At 42.2% G+C, this 21,350-nt stretch overlaps 1 protein-coding gene across 1 annotated transcript in view; it reads right to left on the bottom strand.

Moving 5' to 3' along the window:
• Window positions 1–21,350, bottom strand: part of HMCN2 (hemicentin 2) — a 318,398-nt gene that overhangs the window by 260,835 nt on the left and 36,213 nt on the right. Inside the window, exons 2-4 of the mRNA XM_073600486.1 lie at window positions 7,181–7,251; window positions 4,323–4,481; window positions 1,863–1,985 (exon numbers count right to left, since the gene is read on the bottom strand). Coding sequence (XP_073456587.1) covers window positions 1,863–1,985; window positions 4,323–4,481; window positions 7,181–7,251 — 353 coding nt within the window. The remainder of the gene's footprint in view (window positions 1–1,862; window positions 1,986–4,322; window positions 4,482–7,180; window positions 7,252–21,350) is intronic.

A 21,350-nucleotide genomic window follows, 5' to 3' on the forward strand; every position in this document is an offset into this window, starting at 1 on the left:
ATTGAGGGACACCTACTAGCAAATGTATGTAGGCATAGGATACGCCCCCTACCACACCCCCTTAAAGGAAAATTAACCAAAAAAAAAGGTTAAATAAATCCACAAGGGCTTTTTTTTTATCACTACTATTCCTTTATATTGGCTTTTGAAGTGTACAAATGCAGCAATTTAGAAATTGCATGAAAGGTTGAGCACTGGGAAATACTTTGTAAAAGAAAAAAAGTGAATTTTATATACAACTATATGGATCATACCAAAATGAGGGACAAATGAGGAGGAAAGAGGGACATTGTTCCAAATCAGGGACAGTCCCTCCAAATCAGGGACAGTTGGGAGCTATGCCATGTACTTGTATGAATAGGTATCTTGTTCTTTTTGTATTGCTTCCTTTGTGTGAAGTGCCAGTTCCTCTGCTTTCCTATTAAAAACCGACCACACTGAGCAGGAGAGCACACTGTGGTCAGTTCTCTAGCTGTGTTGGTAACTCAGCCTGCTCTCCTACAACGATCAGACTTGCCCTGACATGCTGGCCCTGCATAGCCATTCACTGGGAAGCTCAATGTACTGTTGCTTCTCCTCTCCCCAAGTTCTTATGCAGCTGAGAATAGAGGGACTGTGACCATTTATAAAAATACTTTATAAAAATATTTTTTATATCTATAAACAAATGTTTTGCCTTTCCTTTCTATTTTAAACTGAATGGGTTGTTTTACAAGGTGATAGTTTACAATCACTTTAAGCTAACTGCACCAAGTAAAGAAATATTTGTCAAGGGCAGGTCCTTCTACTTAACTTTTGCTTTCAGGAAAAATCACTGGAATCACATCTCAGTGTCGATAATATGCCAAAATCCTGAAATTTAATTTTTTACTTACTTTAAAGTGTGTGTAAAGCCAAACCTTTTTTTTTCACGAAGAATGCGGTAGAATCAGAACCCTTGTCGGGTTTTTATTGATGTTTTTTGTCCCTGGTGGGGAGATCCACCCTCACTTTTGGTCTTGATGACTATTGTATTGGCAAAGTAATGGAAAATCCAAAATTTCTGAGTTGTCCCTGTAACAGAATTGAGTGGAAATCTTCCAATAGTGACAACTGAGCAAGCGGGGATATCCTCTCACTTTGAAGAGATTTCCTCTTACTGATTTTTTTTTTTTTTTTTGAGACAGCAGAAAAAACAAACAAACATATGGGGGTCTACATTCACTTCGAAGTGTCAATCCATAAGTGACCAAAGTAATATTTCCTTATTATGTTAAAGTGTTATGACACTTTTTGACACATAGGTACATCTGTTTCAGTCATTACTTTTCCTTCCCTTTTTTTTTTTTATATTTTTACTTTTTTATTCTTTATTTTTATATTTGTGCTTTTATTTTATTCCTATTTTATATTTTATTTTATTATACTTTATCATACTCTAAATGACTCAGTTAGAATGGGTTTTCTACAAGGAATCTAGAATTGTTAAAATGTTAAACTGTAAAATGGTCCAACTGTTCATCCATGCTTAACAATTACTATTACATTAAGAGTACAAATTATTATTATCAGATGAACCGCACATACTGCATTTACCATTCTTCCAATATAAGCGTTATTTGACACATTCTGTATGATAACCTCTTGTTTGTACAAATTATCCAGAAAACAATAAAAAATATGGGGGAAAAAAAAGCACTTTGCTCTGTGACTCAAAAAAGTGGCATTCTTGTGTTATAATTTTCTGAAGAATTTCACCTGTGTGCTATACTGTATATGACCTTGATTCCCAACATTTAGATTTTAGGGTAATTGATGTAGACTACTAGGAAGGTCAGACAGATCAGTATAAAATGTAATTTAAAATGGATGGAGTCACGTACCTCATTAACCCTCTGCTTGTCCAGGTGGAATATCTGTCCTGAACTGGTGGCTGCGATCTCTTCATATACACGGTAACCCTGGTGAGTCCGGTCTCCACAGTCTCCTGTAAGCACAAAGACCACCTGCAGAGAAAGGACGTAATTTAACAAAATTTATCCAAACAATCAAACCATCAAAAGATAAAGGTATACAGGCCAAGAACCTATATACAGTTACATGCTCGGTTTACTATTACGAAAGCTTGCCATGGAAGAAACATGTGCGCTGCCACAGCTTACCTCCTTCTCAAAATGCTAGTATCCTGTTTGTATATGACTTTAGTACAGATCTGAAATACTGACCTAGGATAAGCAAGTCAAATCAGAACTCATAATCTACACACTGGTTATCGGTGACTTAGGCAGTACTGAAGTCATTGGATCAACATGGGCAACTAGGGGTCATTAAGGACAGCCCTATATTTATTTCAGTACAGGTTTCCTTCCTGTACAGTGTATCTATGGTCGAAATGTAAAATCCTATATTAATTTCTAAATTGTACTTTAATTGTTTCAAGTCTACTCTTAATAATCTGATAAATCTTACAGTTTGTAAACTTACTTTGTGAAGATCCCAACACATTTACTTCCTTGAATTCTGTGATATATTCACTATGCCCTGCCGTGTCACACATTTCACAGAGCCTGCCTTCTGAACCACAGAGGTGATGAGAGGTGGGGTTTTAGAAGGCGGAGTCAGTACATGAATCACTGCTTGCAGGCAGCAAGGTACCATGGGATATGTAGTCCTTTGAATGGGAAAGTAAATAGCAGAGGTGTCAGGATGCTGTTCAGAATAAAGGTAAGCATATGGTGGGATGAAGATCTGGCATTTCTGCCAGTACTTTAGATGGCTGCATTTGTTTGCACAGGAATGTGTGCAGATGCACAGGAGAATGCGTTCTGGTGCATGGTCTTATCCAGAACTGGCACCAAACAGCCTTTATAAGGGAGTCAGCAGCCTCCAGATATTGCTGGTTGATCTTCAGCTCTCCAGTGTGCTTCCTTGTGGATTTCCCGAAACTGATCGGCTTGCTCCTGGATCTGTTTTCGGCCTAATTCTTGATTTTGACCTCGGTTTGTTCTACTCTGCTTTTTGTGCTCACTTGTGTATGATCCTGGCTTGCCTTCCTGACCACCCTTTTTGTCTTGATGTCCAAACTTGGCATCTTACCTCTGATCTGTCCTTACTACGCTTCTGGTCTCCACTCTGCCAGTTTACCTGCTGACTATCACAGGTACCACCTCCCTCCTGCCACTATGCCAGACCTGCCTCACTGTTTGGGGGGTTCCAGTGTTATTGCTGACTACCTGGGTGTCCTGTCCAGCAACTCTCCAGCCGGATATCTCCATGAACAGCTTCCAGCAAGCAACCCATGCTTCTTTGAGCCTTGCATTTCCTGCTCTCACCTTCAGGAGTGCTTGGAGATTAGCTGCAAAGGAAGCCCTCTCATCACTTTGACCTCCCACCAGGTATGTGATAAGAGGAAAAGTTGCAAAGCATTCAGGGAATCCAGGAGGATGTGGAAAGAGTTGTCCAGCAAGTAGGCAGCACTCAGAACATGAAAGGATATTTTTTATTAAGTTTAAATTGGATTGGCAAAAATAATCATTGTTTGTATTGTTATTACAGTGCTGATGTTATAAAATGAAAGTGCATGCTGTGACCATAGATCTCTTTTAAATTCACTCAAACTGAAATGTAATCAAACTGAAAAATACAGTATGGAAATATTTGTTATACACTGGACTTATCCACCCAAAGCATTTGTTTTTTTTACCTTGGCTTAGGTAAGACTGCTCTGCTGTGTAACTAAGTGGACTGGGAACACCTAATCCTGGGCCTAGGTTTTTCGCAGTTCAGGGGTTCCCAGTTCTTCCTACTAAGTCTCCTTTCAGTAAATAGGGATTAATAATTCATCCCCTCCTCCACATATGGCAGGTAAAACAGGCATTGCATGTAGAGAGGTAGATAAGTTCCAGACAACAAATTCTATTATCCTTCCAAAAATATCTGCTTCCAATCAAATTATTTACCACAACCTTTTCTCATATGGCACCTGATATTGGGGCTCAGGCAAGAAGGAAAACAGGATACCCATAGCAGCTACATTATCTGATTATTACTAAGCTGTTCCACAAAAAATAATAGCTGGAATCGGTAGTGTAATCAACCATAGCAGAGCCCCCCCCAATTTAACTGCAATTAGATCTCCTACACCATAGACTCCTCTGAATGAACATGTGAGGGATCCTCAGTCTACAAGCCTATTTCCAGATCTCATATCCTGATGTCATTGACTTGTTTCCTATTGGCTGCTATTTCCAACACCTGCACCACTATGCTCTAGTTCTAGTTCTAGCCCATAAGAAAATTTGTGAAACCCTGAATATACAAACTGCAATGCCAGATGTACTAACCTGAGACTGCTTGAGCTGCAGCAGCTGAAGAACCTCTTGTTTCTTACGAAAATCTTTGGCACGGGCATCTGTAAAAACGTAAATGAAGGATCCAGGGTGGGAAACATCCACGGCCATCTTGATGGCACCCACACTCATCTCCGGGCAGTCACCCCCACCCTGAAATCATTAAGGCATTGAGGGAATAAGAAAACACATCTTCTTAATGTATCTGTAAACCCTAAAGCCCTGTACACAAGGTCAGACATTGATCGGACATTCCGACAACAAAATCCATGGATTTTTTCCGACGGATGTTGGCTCAAACTTGTCTTGCATACACACGGTCGCACAAAGTTGTCAGAAAATCTGATCGTTCTGAACGTGGTGACGTAAAACGCGTATGTCGGGACTATAAACAGGGCAGTGGCCAATAGCTTTCCTCTCTTAATTTATTCTAAGCATGCGTGGCACTTTGTGCGTCGGATTTGTGTACACACGATCGGAATTTCCGACAACGGATTTTGTTGTCGGAAAATTTTATAGCAAGCTCTCAAACTTTGTGTGTCGGAAATTCCTATGGAAAATGTGTGACGGAGCCCACACATGGTCGGAATTTCCGACAACAAGGTCCTATCACACATTTTCTGTCAGAAAATCCGACCGTGTGTACAGGGCATAAGAATGAATTCATCTTATTTACTTCATTTTGGTCCGTTAAACATATCATTAAAAGTGTTTTGTTATATCTGTTCAATAAATACAAAAAAAAACCCACCTGTTGATACTGCCAGAAAAACACTTTTATCCCATTCCATGCATAGTGTTATCAACCTTGCCGAGATTTCTCTGTGAATTACAGGACACCTCCCTTTATGTTTTAAAGCCAAGAAGAGAGGGAGGCATTGGGGGGTTGATTTACTAAAAGTAGCGAGTGCAAAATCTGGTGCATGATAGACAATCACCTTCTAACTTTAGCTTGTTCAAATAAAGTAAAATGAAAGGCAAAACTTTTTTTTTTAGCTTTGGATAGAGTGGAATAGAACAACTGTCAGGTTTTTATTGCTGTCTGTGCCCCCCTTAGGGAGATGAATCCTCTCGATTTGTCCTGTTTACCATTATCATTGAAAATTAAATTTAAAAAAAATCCCACATTTTGGATTGTCCTCTGAAAAGTAATAGAGGGAAAATCTTCCAATGGGGACACTAATTCTGGTTACCTAGGGGTCCCCAAAGAATTCCTCTAATTTCAGGGATTTCCTCTCACTTCCTGTTTGGTTATGGGACAGGAAGTGAAGGTAAGTCTCCTCAATGGGACACAGATGGCAAACATTTATCTTACAGGGGTTACAACCCTTCCTTACTCTATCCAAAAATGAAAACTGTTTTGCCTATAGTTCTACTTTAAGCTTCGACAAAAAAAACATTTGAAGCTGATTGGTGTCTATGCACAGCTGCACCAAATTTTGCACTCTCCGGTTTTAGTAAATCAACCCCATTGTGTAGTCCTAACACACATTTTAGTGAAAATACCCTTGTAAATATTAAAAAACCTAAAAACTCCAGCTGCAGCTCTGCGTTCACCCTTTTTATTGCACTATAATGACTGAACAAAGAAAAAAAAAAGAGCAGCGATACCAAAACCAGTAAATATAATACAATATTGTTGTAAACGTGTTCAGTGTTGAAAAAAATGTGCATAATATCCTTGATGCTCCTGAGCCCTTACACACCCCCCCTTCTCTCTAAGCCTGTAATCCCCGATCCCCCTTCTTCTCTAGCCTTCCTTATTCTTTTCCTGGCTCTCTACTCGCCCAGGTGCGTATTCTCTCTTTCTTTAGCGCCACCTTTCTGCCTATCTTCCTCCTGGTTTCTGATCTATTTTTTCTTTTTAGATCTGCATAGGCTGTAAATTGCACCATTGCATGGACATTGGTGGGCCCAGGAGATACCCTGTTGTTGTAGGGAAGCTTCCTAGGACCATTGGCTCTCGTGGCTTTTTTCTGAAAAGGCCTATCTCCTGCTGCTGTATGAGTCCTCATTTTCATATTGTTTAATTTTGTCTACTTTTGTAAGAGAACTTTTGTTACCACTGTCAATGCTAGGGCGGAACTATAGCATGTTAGCTACTTGTTAAAACTGAATAAAAATTATTGAAACAGAAAAAATGTGCATAATATATGTGTGTATAATACTTACCAATTCTTTACCTGTGAATATATTCAACAAGCACAATTTTCCCAAGGTGCACAACTCAAGAAGGAATATCTAATAATAACCATAACATATAAACATCACAATGTATAGTGTCATAGTCCAAAAAAGTGCTTAGGAAGTCTGTAATGGTGCTCCACAAATTGCATTTTACACATTACATTTGTGAAGCACCATCATGGACTTCTTAAGCACTTTTTTGGACTGTGACACAATACATCATGATGTTTATATTTTTGGATATTGTTAGATATTTTTGCTTTGTGCACTTCGAGAAGATTGTTGTGCTCATTGCATATATTCAAAGGATAAAGAACTGGTCTGTAATAAGTGATATACACTCATATTTTTTAACACTAAGCACTTTTACAGCAATATTGGTTTATTAATCATATTGACTGGTTTAGGTAGTCTTGCTCTTTTTTTGTTGTTCTAACACTCTTTCTGCTCTAGGGTGACAACACTGTTTCTCCAGTTGGACAAGAAGTGTGCTACTAGCAGGATCATCAAATGTAAAGTAACCCCCCCCCCCCCCCCCCCGAAAAAAAGGCATCTACTATGTCTAAGAACCAGGAAGATACAAAAGATTACATTTTTTGTTCTTTAGTCTAGATACACTTGCATGGGCTACCCAGACCAGAGGTTCTGGGAAAATAGCTAAATACCTGGACATAGAGCTCTTCCAGTTCATTTTTGAATTTTTCTGGGTCTGTGGTGATGGTGACGGGTCCTATCTCTAGAAAGTAAACACAGAAAAGTGCACTGTTAATGACAGGACATGACCTCACTTTGTGGGAATGCAAAGTCACAATACAGATAACCCTCCTGGTGGCACCAACAAGTCTTGATGTCTCCTATTAAAGAACATAGGAACAATCAGGTTACCAGGTCACTCGCTCCATTGTAAAAATGTTTATATTCTGACAGCAGGAATTTTCGAGCCTTTGTAGGAGAAGCAGGACGACAAGGTTTTACGTACATGGTAGCATGATTTGATGCTGATTAAAACACAGAGCTATGATTTATAACCTTGGATGGGTTGTATGAATGTGGCCATATGATGAACAGAGTGCAGCTGGCAACATCAGAAAAATTCACAGAACTGTACTTTTGTAGATGTAGAAGTCCACTGCAGCTGTGAGCTTTGAACTATGTATGAAGCAGGTCCTTAGGAGTTACAGATTTAGACATACTTGTACAAGCTGATGCCCTGAGCTAAAGAGGACCTGCACTGTGGAAGCTGTGGCCATTAAGGGGAAGCAGAGAGCAAAGAACTGGTTAAAAGTATTGCCTGTGGACTCCTTGCATCTGATCTTTTCCCTATTACTGGCCTACCATGCCTTGTTCTGCACTGTGCCATCTTGGTAGAGTTGCAAGGCTTTGCTTTCTCAATTTACAGTTCAAATACAACAACATATGCTGCTCCAGGTGGACTAATGCTCCAGTGATCATTTGCAATATCTGGGTGCAGGTTGGGCTTGTTTGTACCAGTATAATCAATCATTAGTATACCAGAAAGTAAAAGTACCATACCACCACAACACAAAGGATACTTATTACTGCAGCAGAGATATTGTATTCCTAATGCCATGATAAATAAAGACATTTCTACAAAATCTGCCTAATATATAAATTGAGTTTTTAATTCATTTTATGTTTGCTGGGTGGCGGTGACTCCTTAAAGATCAGTGTGGGAGCCATTAAGATAAATTTGGAAGATTCTCACCCTGGATGGATCTTTTATTTATAGACACCCATGCCAAAGATTGTGACACTTGTGCCTGAGGTATCATTTCAGTTGTGGATAGATGCTGGTGAGCAACCCCCTACTGACCTCTTGTCCTACTACAAGGCTCCAGTGAAAAGGTCTACCTGCCAGTTACTAGCTCTGTCATAAATATATAAATATATATTTCAGTTTTGAATATAGTGGGTGAGAGTTTATTTGAGGTCAAGCAGTTGATACTCATTGCCTTTATCTTGTGGGTAAGAGTTAAAATGTCTGTCAGGTTACCATTTCTGTCTGACCTACTGGGGAGATTTTACCTCACTTCTTGTCTCTGCGTCACCCATTAAGAAATTGGTGGGGGGCAGTTGTTATTGGGACAGAAAGGTACAGACAACAATATAAACATTGTTAGAGGTTTCCACCCTTCACCTTCTACTAAGAAGGCATTTCTCCTATTGGAGAGGATTCCTGTCCTGACTGGAAGTGACAGAAAATTCCCCGAATAGGGACACAAATGGCAATAAGGAGGTTCCAACCCTTCCCCACTCTATCCAAAACAAAACATTTTGGAGAGATTTGAGCTTTTATGTAAAACCTAGCAGGAAGAGTGAGAACCCTCTATTATACCCACAGCTGGTGAGCTGGTGGGTGGAGCTGGGAATACAGCAGATACCTTGTTATTACATATCATACAAGCAGGGCTTTTTTTCAGCTTGAACTTGGTGGAGCTCAGTCCCACCACCTTTGGCTCAGGACCTCTGCTCCCTGCTCACCACCATGATTTGTAAACACAGAAGTTCGGCTTCTGTGTTTATGAGTGACAGCTTGTCTCCCAACACCTTCCACAGATCTGATCTCCTGAGCGGCTCCCACTAAATACAGGATGGGGACAAGGGAAAGGCAGGTGCCTAGGGTGCAGAGCAGATGCCGACACCCCCACTGGATGCTCTCCCTGCACGTGAGAGAGGTGGAGCCACCTACAGTGTGCAGGGAGGTACTAGAGCCGGCTGGGTGCTTCAGCTTAATAATGCAAGAAAAGTAAGACGTGTAGAAGATGGGGTGGGGGCAGTGGAGTGGGGGTTGCATGCAAAGGTCAGAGCTGAAGAGGAGTGAAGGTGAGATGTGGATGGGGATGCAGAGGAAAGCAGCTGTGGAAGACGACTGAATTCTGCACTCTGTATAGAGCACACCCCTGAACTCTGCATGCAATGCACACCCCTGAACTCTGTACATAGCGCACCCCTGATCTCTGTACTCTGTGTGTGACCCTCCCAAACTCTGCACTTCTAGTATTTAATGCTCCTTTAAGACCCTCCCACTGTTAGTAAGATTTGAAAACACCCACTATTTGATGCGTTTTGGAAGGGGGATGTGTGTGTGTGTGTGTGTGTGTGTGTGTGTGTGGGGGGGGCTGGGGTTGTGGTTGACTTCCTGCACCTATTTTCTGAGGCAAAAGCCCTGCATACAAAAAACAGAAGGTTACCTTTTAAGTGTTCTAATTTATGAAGTTTATGTTCCTACTTGCTTTTTCTCAGAGTTGATATAATAGGCCAACCTTCCAGCAATGCCTAGATTAGGAGAAGACATTTATTTGTGTACATTTCTTTTGCTTGCTGATTTATGGCATCGATACAGAAACTGCGTCACATTAGAAAAAAAACAAAAGCCTGTGTTGCTCTTTTACGAACAGTAAAGTTGAATTACAAATCAGGTTTACTATTCCTATAAAATGACTAAAGAGCTATAAAGAGGAAATGTCAGTTCTGTACAGTGTCTCAGGTTTAATAGGTAATTAGGCAATGCAGAGGTTTTCTATTGCTTATCTGTGCGAAGAACTTGAGCCATAAATGCAAGTCTGCAGTCTCTGTAAAACAGATTGGTCTGAACGGGGTGAATGGACAGACCGACAATAAAGGTGACCACAGACAAATCCCATCTGTATTCCATCAAATGATGTCCATTGAAGCATAATATAACTTTTATCTTAATATATTCCATCAAAACAAAAGTTGTACAATATATTACCATTTTTTATCCTTAGAAAGCAGCCACATTAATCTGGCCATTCACTAACAGATTTCTGAATTCTGATGAAGATAACATTTTTTGATTCTTGCATTTACACAAATTCCAAGGATGGAGGAATCTTCCCTGCAAGGCTATTGTATTATGACAGCTGTGAGAGAGCATACCTGATCATGACTTGCGGTTGATTGGCTATTCAGCTGACAATTTTTGGCCCTGCTCCTTCAACCAAAGTCAACTGAGGTATCAAGTGAACCGGTAGGGCCACCCACTGTTAAAATTTCGGCTGATTTCCCTGAATGGACTGAAATTCTAATAGTGTATTGTTAGCTTAAGTAGAAAGCCTGTCTCTTGCTAGCATGCTGTAGAGCAAGACTCTCTGTTGAGTTACAATATACCCCCTACTGAGTCAGAGTTAGAGCTCTCTAATCAACAGGGAGCATGTACAGTTACCACCTCATCCCTTTAACCTCCCTGGCGGTATGATTATTTCGGATTTTAGGTGTTGAAAGCGGTACCATTATTTTGCATGGAAATTTGGCGTTTTATATTGTAGGTCTGTAAATCTTAACAATAACACACTTAAATCTGTCCAAACCAGAGTCTAGTAGATATCCCGGGTATGATAAAGTTTGAAACACAAAAACATAAATTATAATATAATAAATAAAAATAAATAATTAAAAAAAAAAAAAAAATAGTAATAAAATAAATTTCCCCACAATTCACTATCGCTCAATTCTGCAAGTGTTCTAATTTACTATCGCTGTTTTCTAGCTGGTCTAAAGCCACTTTTGACGTAAAGGGACACTTTTTGGTTGCTATGGACAATCTCCAGTTTCCAGGCAGAAAGAACAGTATATATAACATAAAACTGCATGCAGGGCATGGGCCAAAGCACTGGGGACAAAAGGGATGTGAAATCATTTCATACAGTACTGTAATCTGTAAGATTACAGTACTGTATGTGTTATGATTTTTACTTTTTTTTTAATTTGCCGCCAGGCTCCGCCCTCGTGCGTCGCGCCGCTCGCAGGGAACGGAGCCTGGCACGGAGAGGCTTCGGAGGAGGACGGAGCCCTCGGACACTGCGGGGGACATCGCAGGATCCCGGGGACAAGGTAAGTAACGCCGCCCCAGGATCCTGCAATGCGATCCCGAGTGTGGCTCGGGGTTACCGCTAATGGTACTGAATTTTAACCCCGAGCCACACTCGGGAAAACCACCAGGGAGGCTACATCCAAACACATGAATTACACAGGTTCTGTGGCTGATTAGCCACTAGCCGCTCGCCCACTGTCATATGACGGTGTGACAAGGCAGCTCTCGTTCTGGGTGGACGTCATATGACGTGATCGCCTACCCGAGCCACTAGGGGGCGTGCGCGTGCCCACCGCGTCACTGGGGACCCGATGCGCGTGCCCGGCGGCCGCGATGTCCGCCGGGCACCCGTGATTGCCCAGTAACTGAGCAGGACCGCGGATCTGTGTATGTAAACACACAGATCCACGTCCTGTCAGAGGAGAGGAGACTGACGGTGTGTCCCTTGTACATAGGGACACCGATCGGTCCCCTCCCCCCACAGTTAGAATCACCTCCCCAGGACACACATTAACCTCTTGATCACCGCCTTCCGATATGTGTCCGATATGTCCGCCTCAATATCGCAGTCACAATAAAAATCGCAGATCGCCGCCATGACTAGTAAAAATAAATAAATAAATAAATAAATAAATAAAAATGCTATAAATCTATCCCCTATTTTGTAGACGCTATGTTTGCGCAAACCAATCAATATACGCTTATTGCAATTTTTTTTTTTTTTTTTACCAAAAATATGTAGAAGAATACATAGCGGCCTAAACTGAGGAGAAAATTAAAAAAAAAAAAAAATGGATATTTTTTATAGCAAAAAGAAAAAAAATGTGTTTTTTCAAACTTGTCCCTATTCTTTTGTTTATAGCGCAATAAATAAAAAACGCAGAGGTGATCAAATACCACCAAAAGAAAACTCTGTTTGTGGGGAAAAAAATGATAAACATTTCGTTAGGGTACAGTGTAGAATGACCGTGCAATTGTCATTCAAAGTGCGACAGCGCAGAAAGGTGAAAAATGACTTGGGCAGCAAGGGGGTGAAAGTGCCCTGTATTGAGGTGGTTAAGGTGGTAATTAAACTCACTAAATTAGCCTCAGAACATGTGTAATTCATATGTGTTCAGGTTTAAAGGAATGAGGTGGCAACCCTAGGAGCATGAGATTTTTGAACTCTGTCTTGGGTGGAGAAGGCTTCCTTACCAAGTCACAGGGGTCACTGAGACAGGAAATAGATGGAGATCTCTCCACTGAGAACACAAGATTTTACGGAACAGGGCATCCACGAACACATGGGACACTTGTTATTACCATATTTTTCATGAAAAATTCCAACGACAGTGCACGTTTAAATCCTTCGCATTTTATAGTTTCATTCAAAAATTAATTTGGTGTTTCAAAATAAATGATCAATGACAGCTTCATACTTAAAGGGGAAGCCCACCCCGAACTGACACTTGAGTGTTTAGTACAAGGACCTCCAAACTGTGGCCCGTGGGCCAGATGTGGCCCTTTGCTTACTTTTATTCGGCCATTGGGGCACTATTTCTCCCACCGACACCAACAATGTGGTACTATTCGGCCCATATAAGTGAATGGGGCTATGCCACAACCGTGGTGGTGCGGTGCAGTGATGTGGCATTTACAGGATTAAAATAGGTAATGAGGAGGCAACATACCGCTTGTAAAACAACTCTGAAAAGTGATCTGCCACAGAACGCTTTTCAGAGGTGTGTCTAAATGTAACCTTATGCCCCGTACACCCAAGCTGATTTTCTTGGATGGTTTTTCCGACGGAATTCCGCTCAAGCTTGCCTTGCATACACACGGTCACACAAAAGTTCTCTGAACTTTCGACTGTCAAGAACGCGGTGATGTACAACACTACGACGAGCCGAGAAAATGAAGTTCAATGCCACCGAGCATGCTTCGAATTGTTTCCGAGCATGCGTAGGAATTTTGCGCGTCGGAATTTGTACAGATCGCATTTTCGGATAGGAACTTTTCCCGACTGAAAAATAGAGAACCTGCTCTCAATCTTTTGCTGACTGGAATGTCACCAGCAAAAGACCGATGGAGCATACACACGGTCGCATTTTCCGACAAAAAGCTCTTATTGGAGTTTTGCTGGCGGAATTTCCAATCGTGTGTACGCAGCATAAGGGATTGCTCACAGAAAGAAAGAACAGAGTGATAACTTCGCTGTCCAACCAGTAGGTTGGGGGTAGGTCAGTGACCGAGCTATTTTGCTTAAGTGCAATGAATAAAAGTGAGGTCTTGGACTTGTCAGTGCTGTTTGGATCACAAGATATTTATATTTGGACTGCCTATTTATTGGCTTGTCCACGAACATCCAAGTACAGCACTGGTTAGGACTGACATTATTTGGGCTGCATGGAGTACGCACACACTATTAGTGTAAGGACCTCAGAAATACCTCAGGGGGGTCACGTTGCAGAAAATTTACTTTTGCCTTCAGGTTGGTTAGTATTTCATATTCACCCTAGTGGAGCAATAACCTACATTTACGTGTCTACAACTCTTCCTTTAAAAGTCTGCCATTGCATACCATATACAGAGCCCTCGGGGAAGTATTTTCCAGTAAATATCCGGAACAGCTGATCTTCTTTGAAGAGACCAGACAGGCCCTTTGTCAGGTATGCGCGCTGACTAAATATGATCTTTATGTTGTAAAAGTTCATAAACTTTTCCTTTAGGACAAATCCTCTGGGGCACTGGCGTGCGCAACGAGAGTTCAATGGATGGCAAGGAGCCAACACACGTCTGAGTTTTATGGTTAATACATACGTGCCTATATGGCTTTGTTTGTGTAGGGATTTTAAAGGACACTTACTGCCTACAAAATTTAGAAGAGTCTATCTTCTTACCATGGCAATGCCATAGGTCAGGAAAGGGCTAAAGTACTCCAGGGCCACGTTCAGCAATACAAAGAAAGCCAGAAGGGAATGGTTAAATGTATCATCCCATATTACGTATACGTATACTATGCAGGAGAGCTGAAACTTTCCTGCATAGCATGCCCAGTGCTGTAGCAATGTCTGGTCTTGTCACAGTGGCAACATATAGCAGCTTATCAATTGCTCTGTAATACATGTCATTGTTGGGTAACAAGTTTTCTGCTTCATTGCTCTTTAGATAGCCTGGTTCCATAGGAGTTTTCACTTCCTTTGCATCTTGCATATGGAATTGTTCCAAGATTTCGGAGATTTTCTGAGATTGGTTGAGAAGATAACTTCCATCTTCTCTCTCTATTTGGATTCCCAGATATTAGCTAATGTTCCCTAAGCTCTTTGATTTCAAAATTTCCTTTCAGCTTGTGAACTGATTGTAATCCCCTTCTTGTTCAAAACAAGTTATAATGTCATCAACATAGATAAGGATGATTCCTGGAGTAGAGACAGGGGTCTGCCTTACTTCTTGAGAATCCCTCTCTGGTAAGCATGTCATTCACTTTCTCATTCCACATCCTTGCAGATTGCTTAGGACTATAGATGCTCTTCCGAATTTTACACACAAGGTTCTTTCCTTGCTCAAACCCTGGTGGTTGCTCCATGTAGAGATCTTCCTTAATGTCTCCATATAGGAAAGCAGTTTTAACGTCTAGGTGTTTGACTTGTATGCCCTTCCCGGCTGCAACGCTAAGAAGCACTCTGATGGTGGAGTGTTTTATGACGGGAGCGAATGTTTCATTGTAATCTTCACCAAATTTCTGAGAGTAACCCTTGGCAACTAGTCTGGCTTTGTATTTGTGGATATTCCCTTCTGCGTCTGACTTTACTTTGAAAGTCCACTTACTGCCTATAGTTTTGCGGTTAGGAGGGAGCTCTGTGAGTGTTTTATTTTCTTGAAGTGACTTTATTTCTTCTTCTGCTGCCTTCCTCCATTTATTGGCTTCACGTTTTGGCAGTTTTTCAATGTCTTCCCAGGATGTTGGTTCAAGTATGCTGTGTGTTTTGGCAGTGTATAACAGCTTGCGGGGTGGTAGCCCCTTTGTAGTCTGAGTGGATCTTCTGACTTCAGGCAGTTCAGCAGGATCTGGTGGGGAACTTGGTGTAGGTACTGTGAGTTCCACCTCTTGTTCTGACTCCTTCACAGGTTCGCTTTGATCAACCTTTTCTTCTGGTTTGTTGGGCATATTCACTTCTTTGGGCGTAGGTTTCTGTAACCCAAAGGGTCCTTTCACACAGGACAGATCCGTGATGATCCACCCCGTGAACATCGTCGCTCCGTTGATCCCTGCTGAGCCGGCGGATGACAGGGCGGTCCCTGCACACTGTGCAGGGACCGCCCTATCAGATCTCCGCTCTCCCCTATGGGGGATCGGATGAACACGGACCGTCTGTCCGTGTTCATCTGATCCGCTCTGCAGACAGATAGAAAAATAGGATTTTCCTCTGTCTGCACAATCAACCATAGCGGGGACGGATGATATCGGGTGTCAGCGGATATTCATCCGCTGACACCCGCTATCCCATAGGGATGCATGTATGTCCATATTTCATCCAAAAACAGATGGATGAAATACGGACATACTGTCCGCACGTTTGAAAGGGGCCTTAGTTTGCTCACTGTAGCCTACTAGAATGCCCTCTATGGCTCTGTTCTCCAGCTTGGATCGCTTTTCACTTCGAATTTAGGCATATGCTTTACATCCAAACACTCTGATGTGCGCTACGCTAGGCTTTGATCCATGACACATTTCCAATGAAGTACTTTTAATAACTTTTGAGGGTAGTCTGTTCTGTAGGTAGGTTGCAGTCATAACTGCTTCTCCCCAGTATTTGTGAGGTAGGTTGGCATCCGACAACATGCACCTGGCCATTTCTATAAGAGTGCGATTTTTCCTTTCTGCTACACCGTTTTGTTCAGGGCTGTATGGTGTTGTTGTGTGGTGTACTATTCCTTGTCTCTTCAGGTATGAGGCTACTTCTTTGCTTATGTATTCTCCCCATTGTCGGCGCATATTATTCCTGGTTTCTGTTGGAATTTGTTGCTAGACATGGCAACAAACTCTTGAAGTTTCTCTGATGTTTCATTCTTGTGTTTCATCAGAAAAGTAGTTGTGTACTGTACCTGGAATAATCATCAATGGAAGTCAGTAAATATCTGTTCCCGCCTGATGTGGGAGTTTTCATTGAACCGCATATATTACTGTGTATGAGCTGTAGGGGGTGAGTAGTTTTTCTTTGAGATGCCTGTAGAAGGGGAGCATGTGTGGCTTTTTCTTCTTTACAGCATTTGCATTTCATGAGCACTTTGCAAGGTACTATTGTCAAATCTTCTGATAAGCCTCTCTTCATAATATCCTGTAAAGCTTCTGGAATTTTGAGCCCCAGCCGCCTATGCCATAAGTGAATAGATTTGCTGTGTAGGTCATTAGAGACTAAGGATGAGCTCCGGAGTGTTCGCAAGCTGCACGTGCCGAGCACGCCAGGAAGTCGGCACGGCGCTGCGCTAATCACAGTCAGTGAGACATTGTCCCGATCTCTGCAGCCGCACATCGGGAAATGTCTCACTGCTTGTGATTAGTGCAGCGCAGTGCCGACTTCCTGGCGGGCTCGGCACGTGCAGCTTGCGAACACGCCAGAGCTCATCCTTATTAGAGATTATATTGGCTTGCTGGTCTGTGGTGATGAGCCTGTATAGGTGATCATCCAGTTTTCCTTTTGTGAGGAATCGCTTACTTTTGTGCATTGTACATTCATCACCCAGGAACTTAACTGTGAGATGGTTGTTTGCAAGACTTTTCACTGATAGAAATGCTGCCTTCTAGTTCTGAAACATACAGCACTTTCTTTACAAGGATACTATGGTTGCCTCGTGGTGTAATGCAGTTCAGGAAGCGCTGGCCTTTACCTTCGGAGGTGATGCTTTTCCCGTTTGCTAGGAAAACTTTGTCTTTCGCACTGTAATCAAAGTTTGTGAAGAAGGTTTTATCGCTAGTCGTGTGGCTTGCCGCACCTGAGTCTATGCACCAGCCGCGTGGCTTGCTGCTTGTGTTACTTTAAAGCAGTGTTGCCAACCATCTGTAGATTTACGGGCAGCCCGTAAAAACAAGGCACTTTTCCGCTGCCTGTAAATGTCGAAGCCGAACAGTGCCAGCAAAAATGGCTGCAACAGGCTTAGATGAGAACTGCGCATGCGTAGCGCCAAATCCGGAGTCCAGAAATCCCTGAGACAATCCAATCATAAGCCCGTCCCACGCCGCCTAGCTCGCGCCTGCTGATGATGTCATACTGCAAGCCGCCTAAAATGCCAGGAGCCGAGCGGGCAGACAGAGTGGACACGGCAGTGCAATTGAGGCGGAGGCAACAGCAGCACCGCGAGAGATGTGACAGCGCAGGGCACTGCGAACCCAGCCGGGCCGACCCCCTAGATGGGCAGGTAAGACTCCCTGACCAGTGCCACTAACCAGCACTGAGCGCCACACCCTGCCCTGGCTGCAGCCCCCTGGTTAGTGAGTGGCGTGCAGCAGCTGTGCATGCATAGTTACAAGCCAACTTGTTTTGAACTGAGTCCCACCACTGGACCCTGTCCCCTGGCCTGGTTGCAACATCCATCCATTGCTTGACTGGCTGCCACAGACAGGCACAGGCAGCAGTTTCCAGACAAAAATGGCAGTGGTGAGATTGTACAAAATCATTGTATGCAATCTCTGTCTGCTGTCTCTCTGATATCTCCTGTATCCTGTCTGCATGACCATCTCCTGTCCGCATGACCATCTCCTGTATCCTGTCTGCATGACCATCTCCTGTACCATGTCTGCAATCTCTGACCATCTCCCGTACCATGTCTGCAATCTCTGACCATCTCATCTTTTATCATGTCTGCAGTCTCTGAGGGGGAGCCTGGAGAGGAGTCAAGTGTGGAAGCGCCGCCAGATTGGGGATCACGAGAGAAGTCAGATGTGTGTGGACTGTAGTGGAGACTATGGGATAAAACCAGAGCCGCCAAGCCGGAGTTGCCTGACTGAGACGTGCAGGGTGCACCTGAGAGGAGGTCAGGCTGAGGAGGGGTAACTGATGTAAGGGGGGGAGTGAACACAATAATGTAAGGGGGCACTGAAATAAAGGTTAACCCTTATATCAGTAACCCCCCCCTCTTACCTTAGTGTATTCACTCTGCGGAAGGTAATCTCTGGTCACCAGACTCCCGCCCCCCCCCCCCCCCATTAGAGTTCCCAGCAGGATTTCCACTTATAGTGCAAGGGAGAACTCTGTGGACCCTGATGTAAAGGACATTGCTGCAGACCCTGATGTAAGTGGGAACTCTGATGTAAATGGGAGCGCAGAGCCCCCCTCCCCTTACATCAGAGTTCCCCCTTAGATCATGATCTGTGGCATCGTCCTTTACATCAAGGTTCGCAGAGTTCTCCCTTGCACTGTAACGGGGAACTCTGTACTGGCTGTATTATATTTATCTGACCTTCATATAAATAGAGAAATTCCGTTTTTTGACTTTTTTTTTAACTTCAACACATTGCTAACAGCACTAGCTACATGTTTATAGTTTAAATATTAAAGGTTGCACAGTTTAGCACCAAAAACAGCCATTTTAGGTACTTTTTTGAAGTGCCAGTAAAAAATTGGTGTTGTTTTTAATTTTTAGGCATCTTGCCAGTAAATTTCACTTGGGGGTGTTGGTAACACTGCTTTAAAAGGTGCCACTCCATGATGTGTCTACAGTTTCCTTTGTGGCTGCTTTGACTCTTTCTTTTGTGGATAGCTTTAGCTTTCGCTGCTCGGCGTTCCAGATAGAACAGTCCATTTATAAGTGCCCAGTCTTCTTACAGTGAAAACAGGCTCTGCTTTCTTTGTTGTGCTTTGTGCCTTTGTACATCTTAAGAGCTTTGTCATCATGGTGCATATTTTCTTTCCTTCTGTCATATTCATTGATTAATTTGCCTTTGACATATGCTCGGGTCTGGTTTCTGAAGCATTAATAAGATCAGTATATGTCTCTGGAAGGCTGAAAAGGAGCAGGTTAACAGTATGGTTAGTTTTGATGTCCTCTCAGATGGAACGCAGCTGCACTATGATCTCTAACATAGCATTCACGTGGTCTCACATTTGCTGGCCTCAATGTAGTCACATCTTGTACAATTTACTTAGCAAAAACAGTTTGCTATTTAGAGTTGAACGCTCATGTAGCTTTTGTAATGAAGTCCACATACCTTTGGCCGTTTTCTCTGTTCTTATGTGGATAAGCTGGTCATCTTCCACTAGTAAGCTTATAATTGCTTTTGCCTGTCTATCCTTCCTATCCCATTCCTGACCCATTCCTCCGTCTCTCCGTCTGTGGGTCTGCACTTGCTACAAGTCATCCTTGGTGTGAAACCTTTCCAGTTTAAACTTCTATAGCTGGTAATTGGCATTGTTCAGCTTTGCTATTGCAAACTTCACATCTGAACAGCTTGCCATCTTTCAGTAGCTTGTATACAGTACTTGTTGTACTCACTGAGTATTCTTTACAGTGCCTCTGGGTGCTGCTGGGTTTGCTGGGATATCCTCTCCAATGCCTGGGTGCCTGGGCCCATAACCTATTAGCAGGTTATTGAATCATGCACTTGGAAGCTTGATGTATGCAGAGAATACTTTACTTTCATGGAGGATTAGCAATGCATGTCTTACAGGAAACAGGACAATACAAGTACATGCTTAGACAGAAGGTACATCCTGTGAATACATTACCACAAAGAATACACACTATAATACTGCAGTGCCACCTACTGGTATAGCTAGGTATAATGTATATATATATATATATATATATATATATATATATATATATATATATATATATATATATATATATATATATATATATATATATATATATATATAGTTCACATTATAAAGCAACTTTGTATTACATGTTGTTGGTGTTGTTCTTCCAACAAAACCATGGTTCAACCATCTGCTTTTATTGCCCCCTGACCTCCTGTGTTAATGAATCCTAAGGCTTCACAAGACTTTTTACTGCCTCTTTTAAGGGTGTCAGGTGCTTTTTTTCCTGCTTCCAAACACCCCTCCATGTTAGCCTACGTGTCCATGCATAGTAGACTTTTAGCAGCGTTTAGTGGCAGAAGAGTTTAGAGGCAGAAAATAAAACCCACTGCCAGTGTGTCCAGGAGCATTAGCGTTTTGGCAGAAAAACCGTCTGACACTTGTAAACACTTGAAAATGTGTCTAAAGGCATGTTAGTGCTAGGCACGTTTAGCGCTTGAACAATAATTCATTTTAATGTCCATAATAAATTATTATTCTGGGCAATTAAATGAATTAACACCCAAGCCCTTGACGCCTGTAAACACGTCTAAACGCTTGTAAAAGCGTTAGACACTTTTCTAAGCATCAGGCATTTTTTCTGCAAAAATGCTGCTGCCAGGAGGAAGGCTTCTAGGAGAGTTTTCAAAACGTCCTGTGTGCATGAGGCCTAAATCTCTAAGTGATCCAGCTGAGAAGGTCCTTGCTCAGGTCCTTCCATGCATTTCCAGTGGAGACTAAGCCTTCATTCACACCAAAGCGTTTTTTCATGCTTTTTTCAGAAACGCAGGCCATTTTTTAACATGGATTCCTATGGAACACGTTCACATCAATGCTTGTTTGTGCCTTTGCATTTTTGGAAAGGGTCATGGACTTTTTTAAACGCAAAACGGTGCTTTTTTGCGTTTTTGGTTCAATAGACTTCAATGGAGAAGCTGCAGAAAAGCATGCAGTGCATTTTTACAGCGTTTTTACCGCGATCTGCATTTTTGAGCTTTTTAATCTGCCCTATAACAAATATAAAAAAAGAGCATAACAAACACAAATTGTGGTAAAACCACAGCACAATCGTGGTAAAAAAAAAGAAAACACAAAAAGCACTGCAGAAACGCTCAAAAGCAAACTGCATAGGTGTGAATTGAGCCTAAGCCAACGTGCATTATGCAGGCATAGGCCACTGGTGTTAGCATTAGCAAACTTGCC

The sequence above is a fragment of the Aquarana catesbeiana genome, linkage group LG09 (genome assembly GCF_042186555.1).
Source record: "Aquarana catesbeiana isolate 2022-GZ linkage group LG09, ASM4218655v1, whole genome shotgun sequence".
NCBI classification, from domain to species: Eukaryota; Metazoa; Chordata; class Amphibia; order Anura; family Ranidae; genus Aquarana; species Aquarana catesbeiana.